Source organism: Nicotiana sylvestris, chromosome 8 (assembly GCF_000393655.2).
Source record: "Nicotiana sylvestris chromosome 8, ASM39365v2, whole genome shotgun sequence".
Taxonomy (NCBI): Eukaryota; Viridiplantae; Streptophyta; class Magnoliopsida; order Solanales; family Solanaceae; genus Nicotiana; species Nicotiana sylvestris.
The window spans coordinates 6,796,354-6,814,302 of NC_091064.1; the positions used below are offsets into that span (position 1 = coordinate 6,796,354).

The 17,949-nt window shown below is 34.1% G+C and overlaps 2 protein-coding genes across 2 annotated transcripts; both read left to right on the top strand.

Annotated features, from left to right (window-relative positions):
• Positions 1 to 3,495: 3,495 nt before the first annotated feature.
• LOC104218490 (vicianin hydrolase-like) lies at positions 3,496 to 10,091 on the top strand. Its single transcript, XM_009768986.2, has 13 exons — positions 3,496 to 3,681; positions 4,414 to 4,483; positions 5,747 to 5,805; positions 5,901 to 5,976; positions 6,088 to 6,165; positions 6,274 to 6,361; positions 7,023 to 7,275; positions 7,552 to 7,667; positions 8,004 to 8,221; positions 8,407 to 8,438; positions 8,711 to 8,813; positions 8,922 to 9,030; positions 9,613 to 10,091. The coding sequence occupies exons 1-13, from the start codon at positions 3,517 to 3,519 to the stop codon at positions 9,785 to 9,787; spliced, it is 1,542 nt and encodes a 513-aa protein (XP_009767288.1). The 5' UTR covers positions 3,496 to 3,516; the 3' UTR covers positions 9,788 to 10,091.
• Positions 10,092 to 13,008: 2,917 nt separating this feature from the next.
• On the top strand, positions 13,009 to 17,775 carry LOC104218489 (transcription initiation factor TFIID subunit 6-like). Its single transcript, XM_009768985.2, has 12 exons — positions 13,009 to 13,336; positions 13,653 to 13,739; positions 14,038 to 14,139; positions 14,238 to 14,346; positions 14,601 to 14,704; positions 14,787 to 14,924; positions 15,007 to 15,102; positions 15,549 to 15,673; positions 16,036 to 16,168; positions 16,251 to 16,376; positions 16,529 to 16,640; positions 17,187 to 17,775. Exons 1-12 carry the CDS (start codon positions 13,211 to 13,213, stop codon positions 17,564 to 17,566), a joined length of 1,638 nt encoding a protein of 545 aa, XP_009767287.1. The 5' UTR covers positions 13,009 to 13,210; the 3' UTR covers positions 17,567 to 17,775.
• Positions 17,776 to 17,949: the final 174 nt, after the last annotated feature.

The window sequence follows — 17,949 nt, forward strand, 5'->3', positions numbered from 1 at the left end:
GCAAAATTTTAGGCGATCTGGGTCCGGGCGCCCGGGTCCATGCAAGAGGTCTGGGTTCTAGCACACGAAAATCTGGTAATCAAACGGAATTCTAGTTTTATGACCCTAAGACACCAAAAAACGAGTTATGTTCATGAAGAGGCCGTGACTTTTATTCTTTAGGTTGTATTTGATGGGCCAGCAAAATTTTAGATGATCCCGTTCCGGGCGCCCATGCCCATGTATGAGACGTGGGCTATAATAGTATACGAAAATATGGGAGTCGGGCGAAATTTCAGTTTTATGGTCTTAAAATACCAAAAAACAAGTAACCGGTCGTGGAGAGGCGGTGATTATTGTTACTTAGGTCATTTTTGAAGGGCCGGCAAAATTTTATGCGATCTAGGTCCAGGCGTCCAGGCCCATGCAGGCGTCATTGGCGTTTCAGGGTCATGCAATACAAATTTATGATTATATTCATTTTCCATGTGTATTAGTAATTTTGTAAAAAAAAATTGACACTCTGATTGTCCTTATACATTATAGGTCTAGAGGAAATCCCTATCTTTCTTGATTCCAAAAATAAAAATTAAGGGAAAATAATATTTAAACCAATTTTTAATTAGTGTTTTGATAGTATCCAATCAATTTAAAAACAAAGATGTATTGAACACTAGAAACTCAACATGTATTCTGCGTGGGGGTAGTAGCTTTCAATGGAGTTAGGTTTGAAGATATTTCCTTTCTTGGCAATGATATGACGGAGCTGAATAATCACTATCTGAAATTGGGAATTTTGGTTATTAAATTTTTTCTTATTTGAACTAATTAATAAGTTCTAAAATTGAAGACTTTAAATTCAAATAAAATTTGTCTTACATAAGTTATTTCTTTATTTGAACTATACAACGTAATTATATTTCTTCTCATATTACTTTTGCTAATATTTAAAGTTTTGAAAAATTGCACGATGAGTTTGCTTGACCATTTAACCATGAATTTTATATGCCATATTTAACAAATATTAGTTTGAATTCACTAGCAGCCACGTGTTTGCAGATATTGGAGTTCAAGTTTCCTTATTAAAAATAAAAAGTCAAGTTTGGAGGAAATAATATATTCTCTTTTCTTTGCGTAATGTAGAGCTTTAAATAATTTGAACTTACATATAATTTAGTACAGAAAATCTCCAAAAAGATCTTACATAAGTGCACAAACACACCATGTAAATAAATGAACCATATCGTACAAAGAATAATTAAATTATATTTTTATTTCATAAATATTTTTAAAATATTTGTTAGAATTGTAATTATTATACTATGAACGTTGGTATTATTAAAGTGTCCACAAAATATATGCCTAAGCATATAAATAATATGATATATAGGACCACGATTTTCATAGCAAATTTGTAAATATTGAACTTATGAAAAATGCATATATTTGGACGCAAATTTCATCTAGTTAGTCAATCTATAAATATTTAATTGATTTATGTTATTTTTAGAAAATTGATTCTCATTAATACGGAATACACACGCGATGTGTGTACACTAAAACTTGTTATAATAAAATATTTCTTAGAATTGATATATCTGTCAGTGGATCGTGCATCTCCTGTCTCTTTATATGGGTCCTTTTTTTATAGTAGTTTGTTGATTGATAGTAATACCCATTCGTTCTTAGATCTAATTCGATCAATCATAGAGTTCCCGCGATATTTTCGTATGAAGCTTTGTTATACAATTGAATTAATGGTTAATCAAGCAATCACCGTGATAAAAAATGATTCAATGCACTTTTTCATCAAATAATAGTAAAAATACTTTAAAATTATTGTATCTCCTAAATATTGTGTTTGAAAATTTTCTCCGTGTCACTGACATCGTTCGAGTATTTATGACCATGGAAACCCACATGCGCTTCTTTTTGTGTGTATGCGCATGTGTGTCTTCAAGCTACCGATAAAGGTAGTGAACATATCGAGCCTTACGCTATCACTCTATCATCTTAATACTCGTCCGGCGAAATCATTGTCCTGATATGAGTTGTTGGCCTAAGCCAACAAAAGATACTTTTAATATGATTGATATTATCTGTTTTAGACCGAAGATCGCATGATTTTATCCAGAAAAACTCACACCAATAAATTAAAAATATCGCTACATGACCTTACATGTATTTATCAATGTCACAACAACCGTGGTCAATAATGTCCCCTCTAAATGATTATTCACTACTCACAAGCTAGCTACGTGCATCAATTTTTCTCCATTTATATCTCATGCAAGCTATATTAATTTACACCCAATATTATATCCATTTCACCGAACAGATATATAATACATTTATGTATATCCATCTAACACCATACTGTAATATAATAAATAAATATCTTATCCAATCCAAATTTCAGTAGATTTGATTTTGATAGGATACTCTAAACCAAAAATATCATTTTTTTATTTTTATTTTCTTATAATACATACGTCATCGACGGATACCCCGTTACGATATCGAATTCATATGAGCTCAGTATTTTGGGTGTGAAGCATAATAATAAGTTCAATGCTAAAAACCTTAAACGTTGAACTTATGATAGAGTCTAAATCTTAGATCCGCCTCTGTTTCGGAGGAGCATTTGTTTTAAAAAATACTCTAATTTTTATACAGGCAATCAAGGGAAAAAGATGATTTCTCGAGTTTTATTGGGGTTGGAGGAAAATGCTATACTAGTGTGTGTTTTTAATTATCATGGGAGTTAGATTTAAAAGTAATTAAAACTCAGGTGCCAATAAATATATAGGAATTAAGAAATGTTGCCCTAGACTTGAAATATTTTTATTTGATTCGCTTAATGGTGGTATTTTTCAAAGTTGGATCCAGAATTTAAATTTTATGAGTTTAATCTTTAAGATTTTTAGTATTGAATCCATTGTTGTAAACAAATTTTTATGTATAAATTTATGCTCTGCGCCAAAAATACCAGCTTCAGATGAACCCGATGCAAAAGCACTGCATTCTTAAAGGGTTAAGCCCATAAATTTAAATTCTGGATTTGATGTTGAACAATACCACCATTCAGCGATTCTTAGTATCAGGGGCGGACCTAGCGTATTACCGACGGGTTCAAGTGAATCCATAACTTTTGACGCGGAATAAAAATTTACATGTAAAAATTTATTAAAATTGCAAAAATTATATATATGAAACGCATAACTTTAAAAACATAATGGGTTCAAAACTAAAAACTTTAAAAGTTGAATCTATAGGGTTTAAATCCTGGATCCGTCTCTGCTTAGTATTGAATCCACTGTTGTAATCTTAGTGCAATTTTATGCATATATTTATGTTCCGCACCGAAAATACCAGCTTCAGATGGACCCGATGCGGAAACACTGGATTCGCCCATGATTGTCTTAATGGCTATTTCAACAAGAAATTCAATGTAAAATATGTATATAATTGCTATAAATAGTAGGCATTTGCATGAATTAGAACTCGCAACTTGGACAGAAGCAACAAAACAATATAATGGCTATGAGAAAAACTCTCATTAGCTTCTTCTTCTTTCTTTTTATTAATTTGTTTGCTTTAACGAGCTCTGCTGCAATTCCAGCAAAACGATTTTATGGTCCATTTAATAAAACAGCATTTCCTTCTGACTTTGTTTTTGGTGCTTCATCTGCTGCTTACCAGGTATATATATTAGCTTTAATTCACTCTAGGCACACACATGGAACATGGTCTATATCTAAGTTGCTCGAACTCTTGAAAATGGCCATACGATACGTGCCGGATCCTTCAAAAGTAGTGTATTTTTGGAGTATTCGGTTGCGGCAATAGTTTTGGAGAGTCCGAGCAATATAGGTCTATATATAACACATACTCTCTCTGTCCCAACTTATGTGAATGACTTCTCCGGTCGGGGAACACATTAGATATTTACCTAAACCAATAGGTCCTTGAGCGGATCCCATGTTAGCCCCAAGACGTTCGTCTCTAACTAGAAAATCTAACTAGAAAAGTAAATGCTTGAGCTTGAGTTTCATATATCTTTTAAATATTCAAATTGTTAATTATTGTAACTTATAGTACTCTTTATATAGTTTCTAAATATGTAAATTTTATTTCAAAAAAATTGAAATTTTTATGTCCCAATCCATACTGAAAACTAGTCAGTATCAAACTCCGAAAAGGTTCATATAAATTAAAATGGATGAAGTATTTGCTGCAATTTTAATTAAGTTTTACATAAAAATTTATGTTCAGCACTGAAAGTTACTATATTCAGATGAACCCGATATCACAACCCGGCATCTGCCTCTAGACACACACACAATACCTAAAATGCATGGTCTAAACATAACACATATGACTTTTCAAGAAGTAAAAGATTTGACTTTATTTTTTTGTTTAATGAAATTTCAGATAGAAGGAGAAGCTCTTAAAGGAGGCAGAGGACCAAGTATATGGGATACTTTTACTCGCCAACACCCAGGTCTCCAATCTCCTGCATTAAGATAAATTATTTAAATTAAACGGGGCGATAAAGTCATTTAAAATTTTAATTAAAATGGTAAGGTGAATGGCTATTTAAATTAATACTTCAAAATTAAATCACAAACATATAAACGTCCTGATTCCAAACAAAAAGAAAAACATTGCTCCACATGGGCGTTCAAATCCAAGCTCAAACATAATACGACGGAGAGTTGCGTGGTTGTTTAATATCAATCTCTCAGCCTCAATTTATGTTATGGTGTTTTTCTGGACAAAGAATTTAAGAAATAAAGAAAGACTTTTGAAACTTGTGATCTGAAACAAGTCATAAACGTTTTTGTAATTATAAATCATCTTATTAAAGTTAAAATTTAAAAAAAATAAGTTGTCTTCACTGTTTCGAGGATGGGGAAAAAACTAGTTAGGGCAGCTACATTTTAGAATCCATCAAAAGTTACAGTGGAATGATAAGTATTTCTTTATCCTTAAACAAAGGTTTCAGATTTAAGCTTTGGTTATGCAACCACCTTTGTACTGAGCATTTTAGCGGGCGTATAGATATATGTGAAATTTCAAAAAAAAAAAAAAAAGGTAAAAAAAAAGTCAAGTGAAAATAATATTAAAAAATTAGAGTTGTGTTTGGAAATGAGTACAATTTGGAGCTGTTTTTCAATTTTTGTGAGTGATTTGAAGTGCAAATTTTGAAAAACGACCTTTTGGAGTTTTTCAAATTTCCGAAAAGTTTTTGAAATTCAACTTCAAGTGAAATTTGAATTTTTCATGGCCGAACATTAATTTCGGAAAAAAGTAAAATAAATTCAAAAAAAATTATGGCTAAACGGCCCCTTATCCTCAAAATGAGATTTTCTAGCATGAATTCGAATTAGTTTTTCGAGCTCCAAAATAAATACCGACCACTAAATGAGGGGGGGAAAGCTCCATATTTTAGTATCAGCCATTACTTTATTTAACAAGAAAGTGATTTTCAACGTTTAATTAATGATGATAACTAATGCAAGTAGCTTCATTGATAGAAATATTATAGTTAGTCAATTTTTGACAGGTATTAATTTTGTCTACATTAACTTCCACTTGTCACATTTAATATGGCAGGATACTTTACAATACTATTATCTTTTTTTAAAATATTTTATAATTATTTATGTTTTTTTTTTGTGCAAAATTATTTATGTTGTTTATATTATGATTTATATTATATTTATGTTGTTTTTATGATGAGCAATTTTCTCCCAAAATACAGAAAAGATCTTTGACCGTTCAACTGGAGATGTAGCCGTTGATTTCTATCATCGGTATAAGGTATGAACAACATTTTAGTTTTCCCTTTTTTTTCTTTTCCTTTTTTTACTGTATATATTTTCCTAAATATTGAAATATATTGAGCATTATAATAGGAAGACATTCAATTGCTTAAGGAACTGGGATTTAAAGCTTTCAGGTTATCTATCTCTTGGTCTCGGATTTTACCATGTAAGAAAAAAATACGAGTTTAAATTATATATACTGTCAGTATAAAAAATAATATTTAATGTGCCATCGTGTGGCCTGCTGAAATTTTTTTTATTTTTTATTTTATTTAAGATGGGAAGGTAAGCAAAGGAGTGAATCCAGAAGGCATTAAATTTTACAATAATGTATTCAACGAGCTTATCTCTAATGGTAATTACAGCTATCTCTCATTTTTTTTTCTTCTGATTTATCCATTTTAAATCATTTAATTTAATTTAATTTTGTTTCTAGTTTTAATTTAATTGCTTTTCCTTATAGGTATTACTCCATTTGTGACTCTATTCCATTGGGACACACCACAAGCCCTTGAAGATGAATATGGAGGGTTTATGAGCTCACAAATTGCGTAAGTCACAATGCAAACAAAATTAATTACTAAGATAAAGAAACTGAGTCAGTATTTAAAGTTTATGAGTTCGGAATTCTTGTTTGTTTTTCTAAATTAATAATTTGTACATATTCAATAAATTTTTAAGACAAATACAGGATTCAGACCAAAGCTACTGATTCAGCCGAACCCGTAACTCGTATTCTAGCTTTGCCCATCAATCCCAATTATTAAAAGATTTTCAGCAGAATATACAGAGGCGGAGCTAGAGTTTGACGTTTATTATGGATTCTGAACTTGCTATCAGACTCATAACTCGTTTTAGTTACTGAGTTCGAATTAAATATTTTTACATATTTTATGAATTTTCTACTACAAATACTTGCTACTACTTCTTTCTTTCCATCTTTCCTTGAGCTGAGGGTCTATCGGAAACAGTCTTTCTGCCTTCTCAAGGTAGGGGTAAGTTTCGCGTATATACTACCCTCCCAAACCCCACTTGTGAGATTACTTTGTTGTTACGTTGTTGTTGTTGTTGTTCTACTATAAATAGAGGATCTAAGTGATTACAGTTATTGAATTCATCCGAACCTGTACCTAATACTCTAACTCTACCCCTGAAAATATATCAGAAAGTTAAGTCGAGATATGTACTCATATTATTGGTGCATGAATTCAGGAAAGACTATGGTGATTTTGTGGACATTTGCTTCAAAGAATTTGGGGATAGAGTGAAGTATTGGATCACTTTGAATGAGCCACTCTCTTATAGTATGAATGGATATGCAAAAGGAACCTTTGCACCAGGAAGATGTTCTAATTTTGTAGGGAATTGTACAAAGGGTAACTCAGGAACTGAGCCATATATTGTGGCTCATAACTTGCTTCTTGCCCATGCAACTGGTGTTAAGGTGTACAAAGATAAATATCAGGTTAGTTTTTTTTGATCAATTCTTCTTTTAGTTTGATTTTCACTCGGTGTCTAGAATCAGCCGACTAATTCAGATTCATACCAGAAAATTTCTTTTTGGCCGGATTCATGCCGGGAATAAGTCTCATTTTGGAGGGTAAAGAGCTCTCTATTAAAGGCGACTTCATACCCTAAGATTCTAACTCGAGATCTCTGGTTCAGAAATTACTTTAAAATATTAATATTATTTTCCATACCCAATCTTATATTTTCGTCTTATTTTTTGAAATAATTGCAGAAAATTCAGAAAGGACAGATAGGAGTTACTTTGGTCACTCACTGGTTTGTGCCTAAAACCAACACACCTCAAGGACTCAAGGCTCCAATAAGAGCTCTTGACTTTATGCTTGGGTGGTACGTACATTTTTATTGTGAATCAATTTCTATACACCATATATGTCACGTTTTAAGATAGCGACATATAACTTATGTTGCTCGAATTCTCCGAAAATATTGTCGGGTGCATGTCAGATCCTCCAAAAGTAGTATATTTTTGGAGGATCTGACACGGGCGTGACAGTTTTTTGGAGAGTCCGCGCAACATAGTTACAATAGCATGTAACTGTATTCTAAATTTAGTTTTTTAAATATATTTTAGTGTATTTCTGAATGTAAATACATAGTTTATACTAAAATTATTGAGTTCGACCGAGCTCGTACTAACCGTCTAACTATACCCATAATTTGTAGGTTTTTGGATCCAATAACATATGGTGACTATCCAAGAAGCATGAAAGCTATTGTAGGGCATAGGCTCCCAAAATTCACGCCAGAGCAATCAAAGTTAGTGAAAGGATCAATGGATTTCTTAGGAATAAATTACTATACTACATATTATGCTTCTCCTATGCTTTCCATCAATAGACTTAACCTCAGCTACACCACAGACAATCTTGCTGATCTTTCACGTAAGTCAACACATTCATCTATCATCCTCGCAAGCAAAGGCGGATCAGGATTTGAAATTTATTTGATCTGAATAAAAACTATTGGATTCGTGTGAATATAACCGACTTTATAAATTCACCTTTGCTTGCAAGTTTCCAAAATATTCAAGTTCAGTTTTAATAATTATTTATCTATTTTCTTTCAGCACAAAAGGATGGAAAACCTATTGGCACACCGGTATTTTTTTTTTCTCTCTTTCTTTCCTGGTATTTGAGTATTTCTTTTAAACGGTTAATATGGGCTTGGCTCGGCCCACATTCCTCTTAGGACTTGATTGGGCTGGTCATTTAAGGTCCACCAAAATTGGCGGGCTAGACCATTCTAGTCCATCAAATATCAAAGCCCATACGAGCTGAGTTGGGTTGGCCCGGCCCGACCCATAGTGATAGTTCTAATTTTCTTCTAGAGGTACACAAACTTAACTGACATGCTTTTGTTAATACTTGTAGACTGCTCTGGATTGGCTTTTCATTTATCCAAGAGGAATCTATGGTCTCATGCTTCACATCAAGAATAAATACAACAATCCTCCCATCTACATCACTGAAAATGGTAAAATCTTAAAGATTTTTATTATATATTTACAACCTCAGTTAAAAAAGTTAGGAATCAAAGTTACGATATGAGACATTAAAAACTTTGAAATTAATTAACTTGCAGGAATGGCAGAAGCCAATAATGAAGCATTGTCACTTAAAGAATCTCTTAATGACGATATGAGGATCAAGTATTACGAGGGCCATCTATGGTTTCTATCAAAAGCTATAAAGTAAGTTTTCTTTTTCTCTTCTATATTCTTTTCTTTAGGATTTTTTTTTTAAAAAAAAATTTCGGAATTATAAAAGTTAATCTAATAAGGGGAGCCTTAGAGCAACGGTAAAGTTGTCTCACTGTGACCTATAATTGAAAGAGAACCGTGGAAGCATCCCTAAATACTTGTATTAGGACAGGGTGTTTGCATCATACCCAGTGCGGATTTAGGAGAGCGGGGAAGGGGATTCACCCAAACCCCATTCGCCGGAATATTACATTGTACATATAAGGCAAAATCTAGTTTGTACCTCTATATATTATATTTTGAATCCACTTGACAGAACCCAAAAGCATAGTTCAATGGTCAAGGGGGTTCAAAATATTTGTTAGGTTGCTGGTTCAATTTCCACTAGCCACAATTTCTTTTAATTTTTTAAATTTTTTTCTTTTTTGGAACCTCTTAGCGAAAATCCTGCCTCCGCGCTAATCATACCCCTTGAAATATTGCCCTTTCTCGAACTCTTACGTGAATGCGAAATGCTTAGTGTACTGAGTTGTTCTTATAAAAATTAATCTAAGTAAGTTGTATAATTTACAGGGATGGAGCAAATGTAAAAGGACATTTTGTTTGGTCATTCTTAGATGACTATGAATGGGATGCTGGTTTTACTGTCCGATTTGGCCTCACTTTTGTTGATTACAAAACACTCGAGCGATACCATAAGAAATCTGCTTATTGGTACAAGGACTTTCTCTTATATACCGGCAAATAAATAATCTCACTCTTCTAGTGGCTCGAGCTGATAGCGAGGTCGATTTATTGTTCGAAGTTCAAGAAAAAAGAGAGAAACCACTGTCCAATAATAGTGGTTTTACGAATGTATGATCACCGGTGGTTAATACCTTCTCGAGACTATCGAACTTTTCAAACTTTCAAATCAACCACTTTACTTTGTGAATGTCATTGTACTTCTAGCAGAGTTTATGTTATTGTTGCATTTTCTGTAGGCCGAAAAATAATGTACGTTACTTTTGTGTGTTCAGAAATAAGATTGGAGCTCCTCCCTATTAGTTATACACTTGTTTGCGTATGGAAAAAAGATTGTGTACTCCTTCCTTTTACTCCCTCTGGTCTACTTTAAATGGGTGCACTTGAAATTAACTTTTTTTTCAAAGTTGTCTTTGGAGTAAAGAGCTTAGGAGTATTTGTTATATTTTAAACGAACACAATGATCAATTTCATTATTAATTAATGCTAAAAGATGAATCTCTTAATATGTTTGAAAACAATCAAAAAAAATAAAACAACTAAAGTGGACCGGAGGGAATAATAAACATGTGTTAATGTGTGGTGGATAGTTTAATCGGTAAGTAGTGAAATAAATAATGGGTAAGTGGATGAAAGAAATAAATGCCAGCATATTTGTAATGATTTGTGGAGGTTAAGTCTATGAGAATTTAGCTTACTTAACAAAAATAAAGTATCACTATTTATAATTAATAATTAAGATGTTGACATGTGCTTTATTAGCCAGCATATTTACGACCTTGTGTTATCTAGATTATCACGAATATTTTCGAGAATAAGCTAAAGGAAATTCTCATAGACTTAACCTCCACAAATCATTACAGGATAAATGTGCACTCATAAGGACCGTCCCATTATTAAGAGATCGTGCGACGGATCGTCCCTTCTCCCAAGTCCCTGAATTGGCCCCTTAAGGCCCTTTTGAGGGACTAGATAAGAATTAGAATCAGGCCCCTTCCAAGCCGCTAAACGACCCCTTAAACATTAATATTGAGAAATTAAATATGATATTTAAGTGAAGAAAATAAAATAATAGATCATTATCTATGAAGTCTTGAAGATGAAAATTTGATTCCTCAATTATATTAAGAACAGTGTAATATATTAGAATAGGAAATTATAGAGGCAGCAAATATGTGTATTATTGATATGAAGAATCCAAATTACACTCAATTGTACAGAAGAATGTAATATGGTAGCTAAACTAAGATCTCTAATCAGCTGCTGCGATGGCGATTTACCTGAAATTAGAGAAGGAAGAAGACGAGTGAGGAAGGTAAGGGAGAGAGAGAGAATTGAGAAGTGAGAAGAGAGAATGAGAGAGGTAGTTAGGAATTTACCATAATCATAACTGCCTTTGGGATTCCTTCAACGATTTATTTAATATGTTGAAATCTAATCTCAGCTCTTGGATTGTAACTATGGCTTTAAATCTCGACCGTTCCTTTTATTGAATGCAACGACACTGTTTCTACTAGTAGTCATGTGTAGCTCATGTGACTTACTCCAGTTAACCCTAATATACACGCCTCTTTTCCATTTCTTCTAGATATTTTCACTCTCCTTTCCTAATTCAGTTGCGTTCATGACAAACAGACGATTTTTGGAAATTTTAACAAGAGTAATATATAGAAAGCCAAAAGAATATCATTCCAATGGAGGTATTTCAATGACCAAAAACCCATAATTTTATAGTCATTCTGAATTTTAGTGGTTTATTGGAAATTTATTTCGATTGGATGTTAAATGCTACTAACTTTTTTTTAAAATTTCAAAAGAGAGAAATATTGGGGGGGGGGGGGGGGAATTAGAATCCATACAACTGATAATTGAAAAATAATTACAGTTTCAAAAGTAATCGAATTTTAGCCACTTTTCATATAAAGATAAAATTTGAACAAAAACACTCTTAAAAATCTGAAAATATTTTAGTATAATACGATGTACTTCGAATTTTTTACATATAAGCTTCCAGCATAATATGCTGAAATTTTATAATATGTTGGAGTTCCATCATAATATGCTGGAAGTTTATATGCAGGAGTTCCATAATCTCTAATATTATCTGAAACTTTCCGTGTACTAGAGTTCCAATATAATATGCTAGAAGTTTATACGCAGGAGCTTCATAATCCAACATATTATGCTAGAATTTTTCATGTTTTAGCAAAATAATGACTATTTTTTAATGACTTTGCAAATGCTGGTTATTTTTTTGGCTAGACCGTGCTATTTTTACAAATATAAGAAGGGAAACTTACACAAATGTCTCAAATAGATCTCAACTTACCAACCTCTAGTCATTAATCATAGACTTACCAAAACTTGCCAACAGAAATTGAAAAACCAAATAATAAGGTTCTTTCTCTCAAAGAATCACATGCAAAAATCACCTTCCATATTTTTAAGTGTGATTAGCAACACTAGATACAAGACGGAAAGGAAATTTTATGGATGAGGTAGCAAATAAGGTGATGAAATACAAAAAACATATACAATATTCCAAAAATCTAAACAAAAAAGGAACTTTTTCAATGGGTATAGTTGAAATTCATTGAAGATATATAGATAAGTCAATATACAAAATTTGAGGAAGATTGGAGAATTTTGATACAAAATTTGAGGAAGATTGGAGGTGATTTGGACTGGTTTTGTATCAAAATTCGTAATTAAATCGAGTTCAAAAAAGTCTTTTGCGACATATATCACGCATGTATCTCACACACAAGTATACATGGATATACATGTGATACATAATAGATACAAATATGATACATATGTGATACACAAATGATACACAGTGTGATACACATATCATTTTTTTCATGTTCAATTTTTACCGAATTTTCAATTCAAACCATCTCAAAACTTCACCAAATCAGTTTTGGAGATTCAAGCTCCTTAAGTTGTGCCCAATCTATTCTAATAATACTCACTCAAAATAAAGCAAAAATTTGATATTTTTTTGTTACAAATAGCTAATTGGCTAATATTAATAATATTTTATCAATTGGCCAATTTTTGTAATGAACTACCTATAAATGGACATAACTGGTAATTTCCATATGAGAAAGGTGGCGAGTCTCTAGTTCATTGCATTCTTTGGGCTGATGCGGGTTCGGCTAAATCGGGTCAGCCCATCATTATGCAACGACCCGTTGGGTCACTGTCCACCCAGAGACTGACCGGTGATCACTTTACTTTTTACTCTTTTACAATTTTTCTCTCTCTACCCTCCGTTTCGATTTAATCTCTCTCCTTTCCACCTCCGCTCCAACAACCACCGTCGTCCGCCGGCGTCCTCCGCTGCATCAGAAAATTGACTGAGATCGGCGAACATCTGAGTTTGTAGCTGTATTTGACCTAACAGTAACGGAGCAAGAAGAAAATGAGCACAGTTCCGAAAGAGACAATAGAAGTGATAGCACAAAGTATAGGTGTAAGCAATTTATCACCAGATGTCTTGCCTGCTCTCGCCGCCGATGTCGAATACCGTATTCGAGAGATTATGCAGGTGCTTACCTCAATTTACACACAAACACACAGCGTGTATATAAACACACAAAACACACACTCCTATTGGGAAAAAGCTAAAATTTGGATAATTTGCTCTTCGAAATTACTTCTGGAGCATAAGCATGGTGCAATTTTGACTTTTGAGGTTATCGCACATGTAAAAGTTTCCACACACCCAAGCACACAGTGTGTGTGTATATACACACTATACACACACACTTGGAAAAAGCTAAATTATGGATAGTTAGCTCTTTGAGATCACGTTTGAGGTCACGGAGCATGTAATTTGCATAAAATTTTGTTTGATAATTTAGGAAGCTATTAAATGTATGCGTCATTCGAGGAGAACGACCTTATCGACTGATGATGTGGATGCTGCACTCAGCTTGAGAGGCGTAGAGGTACCTCTTCTGTTCTTATACCAGCCAATTTGTGTATTAATATATATATATATATATATATATATATATATATTAATAGAGGCGTATCTACACTCTAACCTATGGGTTCACGGGAACTCAGTAACTTTGACAAAGACTGTATGTATTAAGAAATCCACTAAGTATCTACAAAAATTTGATTGTGAACGCATAAACATCAAATTTTGGCTCTGTTTAATATATAGGTTATAGCTGATCGATCTAGTCTGACATTGTGGTTTAATTGATTGTTCTTTTATGTATTTGTTGCCTTGAGCAGCCAATATATGGTTTAGCTTCAGGAGACCCGTTAAGGTTTAGAAGAGCGGCTGGACACAAGGATTTGTTCTACATTGAAGAGAAGGATGTAGAATTCAAAGATGTAAAGAACTTTGATACTGGAGGTTTCAGTACCAAACTTAGTTTGTGAATTTATTGAAGTGATGCTCATAGTATAAGTTGATGTGTTTTCTGGTTTAGGTGATCGAAACTCCTTTGCCTAAAGCACCGGTAGACACTGCTGTTGTTGCCCATTGGTTAGCTATAGATGGAGTACAGCCTGCTATTCCTGAAAACCCTCCGCCTGAAGGTCCGGATTTTGTAACAATCTTAGCTGCAGTTAGTTTGTCTGGATGTTTTAACATTTGTTTCACTTTAGTCATATGAAAACAAGTTTGTCATGCGTATTGTTCTTTTCCTACTGATTCTTATGTCTATTCTGCCTCCCGGTTTGAAAGATTTTTCTCTCCCCCGTGACTTCTAAGAAATGAGGTATAAGTACTAGTTAAAATTTGTATCTAATGCTATTTCAATATGCCAGACTAACTTATTAATTTGTCGCAGCCTTTGCTATGCCCTCTGATAATAGAAAGACCGAGTATAAGGAGGATGGAGTTCCTGTTGATATTAAAGTACCTGTTAAGCATGTTCTATCCCGTGAGCTCCAGGTATAACTGTACCAAAATGTTTGTATCCTTTTTGACCATCCAAAAAGATTCAATTCTTATGCCTTGGTGATTTTGTTTGCAGCTCTATTATGACAAAATTACAGAGCTTACTTTGAATAGATCGAATCCTCTTCTCTTTAAAGAAGCTCTAGCAAGCTTAGCAACGGACTCAGGGATTCATCCTTTAGTTCCTTATTTTACATATTTTGTTGCTGATGAGGTAATTGTTAGCCAATTTAAGCCCAGTTCATAACATTAGTGGGTAATGGACAATGATCTAATGATAGTTTGTTACATGTCAGGTTGCTCGGAAATTGAACAATTTTCCTCTCCTTTTCTCTTTGATGCGGCTAGTCTGGAGCCTTCTCCAAAATACACAAATACATATGGAACCATATGTGAGTCTATTGCTGATATCTTGGTTGCCACAACTTACTTGGAAAGCAGGTTTAGGATAATGTTTGAAATTTTGTGTTGATGATTGGACTCGTTAAATTTTAACGTTTATGAAAATGGCTTTAAAATGACAGCAGAAAAGGTAAGTACATGCCCGTTGAGGAAAGAGATAGGGTTTAATTGCACTAATTAATCATTCTAAAAAGAGCGCATTATTATTTCTTTAGTTTGAATAAGCTTTGTTAATTTACTTTGTTCATCAGGGTAGTGTTGTATACATAATGGAAAACTAGGTTGTAGTGTTGTATGCATAATGGAAAACTAGGCTTTGGCCTTAACGATGCAGCTTTGATTCGTTGGGTGTCTAGTTATGTCGTGGTTGATCCGATGATTCTCTTTTGTGTCAAATTTTATTCGTTATTTTTTATTTTGGCGAATTCATCTCCAGCTGCACCAGTTGATGCCTTCTATATTGACATGCCTTGTTGCAAAAAGGTTGGGAAACAGAATTTCTGACAATCATTGGGAACTTAGGGACTTCTCAGCAAAGTTGGTTGCTTTAATATGCAAGAGGTAAGGATCACTAAGTTCTCACATTTAGAAGCTACAGAAAGTATACATCTGCGTCCTTGGCTGTTGCTTCGATGTTGATTCTCCCATTTGACTTTTCAAAATCAAGCTGTTATCTCTAACTGAATTCGCCCATTATGTGTTGGGCTTGGAGTTTGTTTTCCCTTTTACTTTTTGCCGCTCCCATGAGAAGGGAGTTGTTAATGGCTGCTAGTGCATGTATCTGTATAGTTGCTGGCAATTGCAACACTATATTTCTGTTTCGTGCTTTATAGACAGTAGCTAATCTTTCAGTTCCGTGGTATTGGTAGTCTTTCCATATTTATCAACTGGTGCTATATTGTTCACAAGTGAAAGCTGTGCAGACATGGTCATATGTACCACAATCTCCAGCCACGTGTCACCAGGACTTTGCTGCATGCTTTTCTGGATCCAACTAAGGCGCTGCCTCAACATTATGGAGCAATTCAAGGGCTAGCAGCTCTTGGACCTGGTGTGGTATCTCCTTGTTCTCTCTGTACTTTCTTTCCTTCTAAAATTTTGACGTGTAAGCAATTGGTAATATATTCTAATTTTGTAGGTTCGCCTACTTGTGTTGCCAAATCTTGAGGCTTATTTACAATTGCTGGAGCCAGAAATGCAGCTTGAGAAGCAAAAAAATGAAATGAAGAGGCTTGAAGCTTGGCGAGTATATGGAGCCTTGATGGTTAGTTGTCTTGAATGGTTAATGAGTCTTACCTCATTGTTTTTTCCAATTATTTCTATGTGAAAATGAACATAGCTAAATATGTCTTTTCTAACTTTTATTTTTAGATAGTTTGGCATTACTGCAATTAACTCTTCTAATTATGTGCACAGTGTGCTGCTGGTTTATGCATGTATGAGCGCTTCAAGTTGCTTCCTGCATCAGTATCTCCATCTACTCGCACACTCCTGAAGAGTAAATGGAAAGTCTCAACTACATTGTCGAGTATGTTTAGCTCTTTGTTTTACTTATTCCATTAATTCCCAAAGAGGAATCTATAACTACGAATCTATTGACTACAAATTTTAGTTCTTTTGCCTTCTGTCTGTTAAATATGTCCTACCTCTTGGAGTGTCAATATTGAAATAGTTCCAAGATTGATATGATCGGTATGACAGGTTTGTTCAATTATTCTCATTTTCTTTCTGGGTTATAACTGAGCCATCCCCTTGCAGAATAATGTGGATGCTGATCTATTAGGAATTCAAGAATCCGTCGTATATGTTGAAGTAATTAAGACTCCTGAAGTGATTTAACTCGTTATCTCTGAAGTCCCTACGACCTGGCCTGCTAGTTCTGTCTGGTCGGTCATTTGAAATCAAAGTTGGAAATCCTCTTTTGTGGATGTCTTCTTTGTCCAAGTGCTTTAACTTTAATGTCTCCTGCAATGTTTTCTCTCTTCATCTTTGAATATTTATGCACTTCTATCATTGTCTCTTCTTGATTTTGTCTCGGCAAACACTAACCAAAAAAAAAAAAACAATTGTCTAGACAAACGCAAAGCAAGCCTGGATAACATGATGGCGCAGCCTCCACCCAAGAAATTAATGACAGATGGTTCAACAGGTTCAATGACAACAAATTCTTTGCCAGTAAGCACGCAAGGACCAGCTGGTCGATACGCTGCAGCCTTGGGGGTCACGGAAACTGGTCTATCATCAGCACCACAAGGTTTGCACAACGAGAATATGCCGAGAAGCAGCAGCAGAAGGGAGATGACTGGTGTGCAAGGTCAAAGAACGCCGGCTACGCTTGATCAGGCCTGGAAGGAAGATTTGGATGCCGCGCGTTTGTTGCCATCTCTGTTTGAATGTTTTGGTGAAAGGATGTTTCCCTTTACCCCTTCACCGGAGTTGTCTTTCTTTCTCTGATCGATAAGAATGGGAAGGTGGCATGCAAGAGTGAATGCCAACTGCGACTGTTCACTTTTACGGGTAGTACATTTTGCGTTAATGTAATATGTGCCAAATGCGCTTTATTGCTATGAAGTATTTTTTTTGTATAATAGACAGTAGATAAGTGGTCAAATCGCTTATGCCTTGTATATTTCAATTGAGTTCAGCCCACCTCTTTTGCAAAATGTCGCTCCACACTGGTAAAGTTTCATCTTTTGTGTTGGCCGAAGTTACCATTGTTACATTGAAGGGTTGAATATGTCCAATATTACTTGCGATCAGTGACGAAGCTATCCGACAAAGAATGTTCAATATATGTTATTTACCTCTAAACTATAATATTTTAGCTGTATATATAG